This window comes from Heptranchias perlo, chromosome 35 (assembly GCF_035084215.1).
Source record: "Heptranchias perlo isolate sHepPer1 chromosome 35, sHepPer1.hap1, whole genome shotgun sequence".
NCBI lineage: Eukaryota > Metazoa > Chordata > Chondrichthyes > Hexanchiformes > Hexanchidae > Heptranchias > Heptranchias perlo.
In genome coordinates, this window is record NC_090359.1 from 14,308,477 (window position 1) to 14,319,028 (window position 10,552).

Here is a 10,552-nt window from a genome sequence, read left to right on the forward strand (position 1 = left end):
TTCAGTTTCAACACAAATTTGGGTTCTTGGCTTTTCTTTATGTTTATAATTCATTTTACATGAGTTGGTCACTTTAGAATTGGGATTGGTTCAGGGTCCCAGTTCAGTTTTATATTCTGGGTTAGTTTGGTCAATTTGAGATTCTGTGTTGTTTTGAGTTTCTGGCTCAGTATCTGGTTGTAACATACTCCACACAAACTGACCACAAGAGCTCCAATTAACTCAGGACCCTCAAGACTAACATTCTCCACACATCCAAAAACACCCAGCACTGCAAAATATTCCACAGGACCCCGGCAAAGACTGATCCTCACAGACTGATCTCAATGACCCCTAACATTACATCATACCTAAAAACAGCAGAAGAGCCTTAAACAAACTACAGAACTAACAAGTGAACCAGTGGAGTCAGCTAGGGTTCTGGGCCAGGTCGGGTTTCCAGGTCTGCTTGGTGTTTCAGGTCTGTTTAGGATTTGCCGTATTTTAATATTCTGAGTCCGTTTAGGATAATGGATCAGTTTAGGGTTCAGATCAGCTTGTGGACGGAGCAAGCCCCGATTCCATCTCCCTGTTCCAAAAATCAAATTAATATCGGGTCCCCAGATAGGGGACGTATCAGATATTAAACTGATAAGAACAGATTTTTTTTCAAAAAATATACTTATTCATAAAATTTGTAACAATACATACAATACAGTTGTCATCACATTTCAAACATACACAATACAGAATATACTTTTTGCAAGATACATAAAGTACAGTTCAATTATGATTCCAACAATACAGTTACACATTGTTCATAATTACAGTTCATGACACTCGAGGGTGCCTTATTGCATTACAATCAATAAGCTTATTGATTACAGATTCATTACAGGTAGTAATGAATCTGTAATGAATTATACAGCTCCTGTAATGAATCATTACAGGAGCTGTATAAAACACTGGTTCGGCCACAGCTGGAGTACTGTGTGCAGTTCTGGTCGCCACACTACAGGAAGGATGTGATCGTTTTGGAGAGGGTGCAGAGGAGATTCACCAGGATGTTACCAGGGCTGGAGCGCTTCAGCTATGAAGAGAGACTGGGAAGATTGGGTTTGTTTTCCTTGGAGCAGAGGAGGCTGAGGGGGGACATGATTGAGGTGTACAAAATTATGAGGGGCACAGATAGGATGCTTTTTCCCTTCGTTGAGGGTTCGAAAACAAGGGGACATAGATTCAAGGTAAAAGGCGGGAGGTTTAGAGGGGATTTGAGAAAGAACTTTTTCACCCAGAGGGTGGTTGGAGTCTGGAACTCACTGCCTGAAAGGGTTGTGGAGGCAGGAACCCTCACAACATTCAAGAAGCATTTGGATGAGCACTTGAAATGCCATAGCATACAAGGCTACGGACCAAATGCTGGAATATGGGATTAGAGTAGACAGGGCTGATGGCCGGCGCGGACACGATGGGCCGAAGGGCCTCTATCCGTGCTGTATGACTCTATGACTCTATGACATTACATTTCATTACATAAATTTGTATTTTACATTCTGCCCGAGGTGGGTTTTCCCTGATTGCAGCCCCTCGGTTTACAATTGTGGGAGAGCTCGAAACAATAGCCTTTCCCCACAGAGCCTTTGCGGCGGCCGCACCCAGCTTCAGTGCATCCCTGAGCACGTGGACCTGGACCTTGGAATGTGCCAGTCTGCAACACTCGGTCGAGGACAGCTCCTTGCGCTGGAAGACCAGCAAATTTCGGGCAGACCAAAAGGCATATTTCACCGAGTTGATGGTCTTCCAGTAGCAGTTGATATCTGTCTCGGAGTGCTTCCCTGGTAACAGCCCATAAAGCACAGAATCATGTGTCACAGAACTGCTCCCTTGTGGGAGAAACTAGAACCAGTTTAAAAATAAGGGGTCTCCCATTTAAGATGGAGATGAGGAGAAATTTTTCTCTCAGAGGGTCGTGAGTCTGTGGAACTCCCTTCTCCAGAGAGCAGCGGAGGCAGGGTCATTGAATATTTTTATGGCTAAGTTATATAGATTCCTGATTAACAAGGGAGTCAAAGGTTATCGTAGGTACACGGGAAAGTAGGGTTGTGGTCACAATCAGATCAGCCATCATCTTATCAAATGGCAGAGCAGGCTCGAGGGGCTGAATGGCCTACTCCTGCTCTTAATTTGTATGTATGAACCTGGACAGATACCACTGCATCTCTCTCCAGATCTTCTTTGCAAAGGGACATTCCAGGAGGAGATGGGTGACGGTCTCGTCCCCATCGCAACTTCCTTGGGGACAGCGCACGGTGGCACTGAGAGGTCGGGAGTGCATGAAGGATCTGGTGGGAAGGGCCCTTCTCACCACCAGCTAAGCTACGTCTTGGTGCTTGTTTGAAAGCTCTGGCGATGAGGTGTTCTGTCAAATGACTTTGGCAGAAAGCCTCATCGCTGCACAATGGGGGAATCCTTCCAATCGAACACGAAGGATTGTTAATGTTGTATCCACATCACGTACTTCTGTGCCCCAATAGTTTGTTGTGACACACAATCCATTTCTCTTGTTGTATTTTATACGATTACCGTGCACGTTTCTGTTCTTATGGAGGTGTCTGTGGGTTCCTGTGGGCTTGATGTTGGTAATTTCAGCCTCCAATGCCTGTGTTTGAATACAGCCCACACTGACAGGAGGTAAATCTGTTTCACCTGCTGCTTGTCAGGATCCCACATTAAATCAGTCTGGGCAGCATCAATCCATTACTTACTGGGAATGGGCCCACCGCAAATATTGTATTTAATTAATGATCTCACTCAGATAAGATCAGAGCATGTGGAGTCAGGACGAAGAGCAGAATTATTCGCAAGCTGGGTACAAAACAGAAAACAGAGAGTAAGTGTTAAAGGTAGTTACTCAGACTGGCAAAAGTTCTGAGTGGTGAATCACAGGGATTGGTGCTGGGACCACTGTCTTCACCATTTATATAAACGATTTGGACTTGGGAATTGGAAGTATAATTTCAAAATTTGCGGACAACACCAAACTGGTGGGTATAGTTAATACTGAGGAGGAGTGTGACATAATACAGGAAGATATAAATAAATTTGCACAATGGGCGTGTAACTGGCAAATGAATCTCAATATAGATAAGTGTGAGGTTTTAAATTATGATGGGAAGAATAAGTGGGCCACTGCTTCAATAATGGGGTAAAGGAGCAGAGGCGTCGAGGGGTACAGATACACAAATCACGAAAAGTAACAACACAGGTTAATAAGGCCATTAAAAAAGCAAACCAACACTGGGGTTCATTTCTAGAGGGATAGAATTGAAAAGCAGAGAAGTTATGTTAAACTTATATAGAACCTTGGTTAGACCACACTTGGAGTACTGTGAACAGTTCTGGTCTCCATATTATAAAAATAATATAGAGGCACTCTATAGAGTAGGTGAAAAAAAGATTTACGAGGATGATCCCAAAACCGAGAGGTTATCCCTAACAGGAAAGATTGAACAGGCTGGGGCTCTTTTCTCGAGAAAAGAGAAGACTGAGAGCTGACCTGATGGAGATCTTTAAGATCATGAGAGGGTTTGATAGAGGAGTCGTAGAGAAGATATTTCCACTTGCGGGGGAGACCAGAACTGGGGGCCATAAATATAAGATAGTCACTAATAAATCCAATAGGGAATTCAGGAGAAACCTATTTACCCAGAGAGTGATTCGAATGTGGAACTTGCTGCCACAAGGAGTAGTTGAGGCGAATAGCAGAGATGCATTTAAGGAGAAGCTAGATCAGCAGATGAGGGAGAGAAGAATAGAAGAATATGCTGATAGGGTTAGATGAAGCAGGGAGGGAGGGGGCTTGTGTGGAGCATAAACACCGGCATAGACCTGTTGTGGGGAATGGCCTATTTCTGTGCCATACATTCTATGTAAGATAGGCTGCAGCATGGCTGGTGTTAAAAGTGAATCAGTGTCAAACTGGTGAAAATGTCGGTGCTATTGGGGTGTTGGGGCCGCATCACCTTCCTTAGAATTAATAATAATAGTAACAAAACTTCACTCATTTAATCTTCTAATATGCAGAGCATATCTTTGCTTAGTTCGTGAATAATGAACCTAGGCCCTGTGAGTACAATTGCAACTGACTGTCCACAAAGTTTAATGGAAACTGAGCAACTTGTGTTGATGTATCACCAGCCTGAAAATATAGGGCTCGATTTTAAAAGTAAAGAACGGGTGGGTTGGGGGCGGGGGTGCATTGAAAATTGCCACCATTTCAGACCTGTCTCCAACCCGCCCATTTCCCGTTTTCACGGGGGCGGGCGACCAACCCACTCCCAGGGGGCGGGTCGGGCCTCATAACCTTTCAAGGAGGCTTCACGCATCCATTTTTTACTAATTCCCGATTTCAACCCCGGGGGGGCCGGATTCCTGGGCCTTCTGTTTTACTCCTCGTGAAAGGAGGTGAGAAGGCCCGAGAGTAACAGGTAGGTGCCTAGAAAGGCACAGCTTGTGGGCCCTGAGGAGCAGGAGTGCTTCCCCCAGGCCCAACAAGCCTACCTGCACCGACACCCCTCCCCTGATCCCAGACCCCCGACCCCGATCGTCCCCCTCCGACCCCCGACATTCCCCTCAATGATTGCTGACCCCTGCAATGACCCCCGATCCCATCCCACATGACTTGCGACCCCCGTGCCCACCTATGCCCATCCATGCCCCGTGCCCCCCATCCATGCAAACAAAGACTTACCTGAAGACGTCCTCTCCCTGGCTGGTTTCCCGTCCCACTGAGACCAGCCTGTCAATCAACCGGTCAGTCAGACGGGAAACAAAAAAAATAAAAGATGTCCTTTCGTCAAAATCTTAAGGATGTCACGGAAACCCGTACTCATGGGTTTCCTGACCTCAAATTGACCCGCCCCTTTCCCGGCTCCGTTTTAAAATCACCCTCATAATCTCTGAACATCAACCATGGAGTGGAGTGAACAAATAGGTGGCAGCTGCAGTTAAAGGCAGAGAAATGGAATATATAGAGAGAGACGGGTAGGGAGAGGGAGGGATGTGGAGAGACAGAGAAATGGAATATATGGAGAGAGGGAGGGTGGATAAAGAAAGGGAGCAACTTAAACAGAGAGGGGTGGACGGCAGACAGAGAGATCCAGGAACGGGGCAAAATGAGGGGATTGTGTAGAAAACGGGTCAGCAAAATTGCAGACAACAGGGCCAGGCACAGAGAGAAAGTGGATCGGGACAGAGTGGGAGGGACCGAAATAATAAAATTTAAATTTGACACTTATTTTGGGTTGTTTGGTTTTTCTGCACATGAACACACCCTAAACCCCGCTTCTTGTAAAAGGGGGGCCAAAAAACACAAAAAAACTCAAAAAAAATCAAGCGTCATTCTGACTGCACTTCCAGTAAACACTTCAGAACCGAGCTGAGTGGAGGTCTGAGCAGAGCAAAACGACAGCCCTTGCCTGCCTCCTGAATCCGGGAGAAGGCAGAAAAAAAAACCATCAGTGATTCCCAGACTATTGAGGACCAACGGCTGTTAAAATATCACAGACACGGAGTTACAGGAATGTTTTAAGGGGGCCCAGAAATAGTTAAAAGAGAGAATTAACCCCACAGATGCTGTAGGCGGGGCTCGATTATTAGTCCGGTCCGGTGGAAACTAATATCGAGTCGCTAATTCACAGCCCTTCCTCCGGACAATTACATTTCGGGTCAGACTCCCTGAGGATGTGTTTAAAAAATGATCTGAATACAGGAACATGTTTTGATAATGTTACTGTCTGTTGCTTTTGCTCATTTTTTGTCGGCTGCTGTAAAATTAAATTTTGATCTAACTTTTGAGAAGAAATGTGTTGAAAGGAGATATCGATGGCCCTGATGCTGAGTCCCTTTGGTAAATTGAGGTGATAATTGTGATCTGGAATTGAGTTGTGATGTTGGGAAGTCAGTTCCAGCTTCACTTCAGCCGTTTTCCTCATTTGACCAATTTACCAATTAGAGTAAACGGATATTTAATCACATTGAGCAGCTCCTCTCTGAACTTGCTCTGGGTCACTGTGTAAATGGCCGTGTTCGTGCAGGAACTCAGAAGCTGAAGCAGAATTCCCGCTTGTTCGAAGGTTGCAAAAGGGTTAAACAAAGATCGGCGGTGAAAGACACCTGAAATTCGATAATATAAAAAATATACGACCGTTGTCATCCAGAGCAGGATAAAACTGCCGGATATGGCAAAAAGTAAAACGATGGACCTTCTGCGGTTCTTCATCTCAGGGTCCTTGTCATTCTCACCATTGCTGAGGTCCCGGAGGCTCCTTCGGGCCCGACTGGCCACTAAAATGCGCCTGACGGTGAGAGCATTAAACAATAAAATCAAACAGAATGGAAGCAACGGGGTTAACAGCTGTTCAATCCAAGAAAATGCGATCCATGTGGGTAGAATATAAAACTGTGATGATACAAGGCAACCCCACGGTATATTGTTAATTGTTACATACGGATACGGAACATACACGAAGGGCCGGGGAATGTTCTTTAAACCGAACAGCGCGCTCAAAGTCACGATAATCACAAGTGAAGTTTTCTCGGTGCAATATTTTGTTTTCAGCTTCTGACAACTAATGGCTACAAAACGATCAAAGGTAAAAGCGACCGTTAACCAAACAGAACTGTCTGTGGCAGTCGGAGCCAGGAAGAGAATGAATCTGCAAACAGGAGTGTAGAACAGGAAAGTGTCCCCCCAATAAAGATGAGCAATCCGATATAAGATCACATTACAGACAATCACCAGGAGATCCGCCGTCGCCATGGCCACCAGGTAGCGAGTGATACATTTGGAGAGGCCGCACTTTCCACGGGACAGGATCACAATCGCCAGCAAGTTCACTGAGAGAAAGAGAGAGACAGAAACAGTGAAATCACCAACCGGGCTGATCAATGAGCTCTCAGTTTAACCGATGTACATGGGCTATGATTGTGTTTATTTATTGGTTTTGCCCCTTGGCTTCTGCCTCCTGTTCCGAAGGGGCAGCTCATTCTGGGAGGTTCCTTTCGGGTGACGGTGGCCCCGGGATCCCTCACCCGACAGCTGAGTCCTCACTTGTGACCCTTGAGATTAAGTTTATTCAGTCGATTCCGACACTGGGAGGTCCACGGGACAGAACGTCAACAAATTTGAAAGCAAATGCGACAAGATAATTTCCCGTAAATTAGGCAGACAGGCAGGTGGAATGGGCGGGACATGGCAGATGAAATTTAATGCAGAGAATTGCGAAGTGATACATTTTGACAGGAAGCATAAGGAGAGGAAATATAAGCTAAATGGTACAATTCTAAAGGAGGTGCAGGAACGGAGAGATCTGGGGATATATGTGCACAATTCTTTCAAAAAGGAATTGGATAAATACTTGAAAGGAAAGAAAATTGCAGGGCTGCGGGGAAATGGGACTAACTGGATTGCTCTTACAAAGAGCCGGCACCGGCTTGATGGGCTGAATGGCCTCCTCTGTGCTGTAACTACTCTATGATTCTAAGAGATGGATCCCAGAAGCCGCACTATGTAAGAACAAATCACCACCAACTCTCATTCATGTTCTCCAGCTAAACCCCTCTCGAACTAATGCCAAGTCTGGTTTCCCCCACTCTCCACAATAACATACATGGGCAGCAGCATGCAGTCATTAGTACATAAGTACATAAGAACATAAGCAATAGAAGCAGGAGTAGGCCATCCAGCCCCTCGATCCTGCTCCGACATTCAATAAGATCATGGCTGATCTTCGACCTCAACTCCACTTTCCCGCCCGGTTCATTTTCTTGGAATCTAAAAATCTATCGATCTCAGTTTTGAATATATTCAATGACTCAGCATCCACAGCCTACTGGGGTAGAGAATTCCAAAGATTCACAACCCTTGGAGTGAAGAAATTCCTCCTCATCTCAGTCTTAAATATCTGACTCCTTATCCTGAGACAATGCTCTCTAGTTCTAGACTCTTCAGCCTGGGGAAACAGCCTCTCAGCCTCGACCCTGTCAAGCCCTCTCAGAATCTTACATATTTCAATGAGATCACTTCTCAATCTCCCAAACTCCAGAGATTATAGGTCCATTCTACTCAATCGCTCCTCACAACCCTCTCATCCCAGGAATTAATCGAGCGAACCTTCTATTTATAAGCTGTAATTCAGTTGGTAGCACTCTCGCCTCTGAGTCAAATGGTGGTGGGTTCAAAGCCCCACTCCACGAAAGTTGCACCAACAATCTCGGCCGATCTTCCAGTGTCAGACTGAGGGTGTTGCTCTGTCAGTAGATACTGCCTTTCAACCAACATCACTAAAAAATCAAATCATTTGGTGATTATCACATGGCTATTTGTGGGACTGTGCTATGAGCAAATTAGCTGCTGTGTTTCCTACATTACAACAGCAACCACACTTCAAAAGTACTTTATTGGTTGTAAAGCGCTTTGGCAGGTCGGGAAAGGCGTTAGGTAAATGCAAGACTTTCTTTCTTTTCTTCATTGCATCCCCTCGAAGACAAGTATATCCTTCCTTCGGTAAGGAGACCAAAACTGTACACAGTATCCAGGTGTGGTCTCACCAAAGCCCTGCACAATTGCAGCAAGACTTCCTTACTCTTGAACTCCAACCCCTTGCAATAAAGACCAACATTCCATTTGCCTTCCCAATTGCTTGCTGTAACTGCATGTTAACTTTCTGTGTTTTGTGTACAAGGACACACAAATCCCTCCGAACATCTACATTTAATAGTTTTTTATCATTTAAAAAAAAATCTGTTTTTCTATTCTTCCTACCAAAGTGAATAACCTCACATTTCCCCACATTATACTCCATCTGCCACCTTCTTGCCCACTCACTTAACCTATCCATCTCCCTTTGCTCACTCTTTGTGTCCTCCTCACAGCTTACTTTCCCACCGAGCTTTGTATCGACAGCAAACTTGGATACATTACACTCGGTCCCTTATCTAAGTCATTCATATAGATTGAAAATAGCTGTGGCCCAAGCACTGATCCTTGTGACACCCTACAAGTTACAGCCTGCTAACCTGAGAATGATCCGTTTATTCCTACAGTCACCTTTTTTCAACTAGCCCTTACAATACTTTAAACATCAAATGCATAAAAATCCTGTAAAGTCATTGCAGGAATATAATTACGATCTGAGAGGAACATTTGATGGGAATACAAGATTGTACCTTCAACTCAGGAGGACAGTTTCTGTCACATGTTTTATTTATCTGATGCGTATTCCGTTTGTTCCCTGTCCTTCTATCCTGAAGACACTGACTCATGCCGGGATACACAGCCGCAATCTGCTCTCCGGAACCCCAGGCGATCGGTCCTCGGGAAACACGACAATCTCACCCGGTCCTTCCTCACCCGATCTCCACAACAGGCGCGCTTTCACCAGGAGGCAGTGGATTACACTCAGGACTGTGCGCCCTGCCTGTTTTACCCCTGCCTGGCCAGGGAGCACCAAGGACACATTTAGACCCCAGACTCGACAGTTCAGCACAGAGCGAGGGTGAGTTACTCGGTGCATTGACCAATGGGATAAGAATGAAAGTTTTCGCTGTATCACAAAACTTTGCAAAATAACATTCCATGTTTACCAGACTCAGCGTTGAAATAGTTCAATGTTCTGTAACTTACACCATACGTGCTGATAATGACCTACCAGGTAACCCAATTGCTGCGAGAATAGGGTAATAAACTGCTTCTGTCTCCGCAATTGCAGGCACATGCATTTCTCTGTGGAGACGATTAATTTCGATGCTGTAAAGAGGTATGCGGACTTCAATGTCAGGTAACGAAGTTAAAGCAGCGAGATACTTATAGTTTAAGTAAACCTCTCATGAGACAATTAAATCGCATATCTGCTGATATTACTTACAGACTCTTGAACAAACAGGTTTTGGTCCCATCTGACCTTTGACTATCACAATCATTAAGGTGACGGAACATTACACATCGACCAGCTGAGTAACCTTTTGGAACAGTGAATTGTACAAAGGCAGAGCCACAATTTCTAAGTTAAATATATTAAATGAAGATTGAAACCACAAGCACACCGTGCAAAAAATATCGAAACTCAGTTCACCAATGTGAAAGTTCTCCTTGAATTTTCTGTTCTCCCATTGCCAGCCTGGTCCGACTATTCCCTCTATCGCCACTGGTAGTTTGTGAATTGTAATTCAGTTTAAATGGAAAAAAACAAAATTAACCTGGAACAAAAAGTGACTACGAAGCTGTCAGGTTATCCTAAGTGGTTCACTATTGTCGTTTAGGGCAGGAAACCTGCCGTGCTTACCGGTCTGGCCTATACGTGATGATGAACTGCCCTCTGAAATGGCCAAGCAAGACACTCAGTTGAATCAAACCGCTATAAAAAAGGCTGAGAAGAATAAAATCGGACGGACCACTTGGCTGCCTCCCAAGCATCGAATTCGGACATGACAAAGGCACACCCAGCCCAGTCGACCATGAAAACTCTTCCAACATCTGGGGACTGGCGCCAAAGTTGGGACAGCAGTCCCACAT

General features: G+C 45.0%; 1 protein-coding gene and 1 pseudogene across 1 annotated transcript; both read right to left on the bottom strand.

Annotated features, from left to right (window-relative positions):
• Positions 1-482: 482 nt before the first annotated feature.
• On the bottom strand, positions 483-659 carry LOC137302608 (U2 spliceosomal RNA; annotated as a pseudogene).
• A 5,309-nt stretch (positions 660-5,968) lies between these two features.
• Positions 5,969-10,552, bottom strand: LOC137302260 (probable G-protein coupled receptor 139). Its single transcript, XM_067971909.1, has 3 exons — positions 10,323-10,552; positions 9,690-9,787; positions 5,969-6,876 (listed from the first exon to the last, which is right to left on the bottom strand). Exons 1-3 carry the CDS (start codon positions 10,550-10,552, stop codon positions 5,969-5,971), a joined length of 1,236 nt encoding a protein of 411 aa, XP_067828010.1.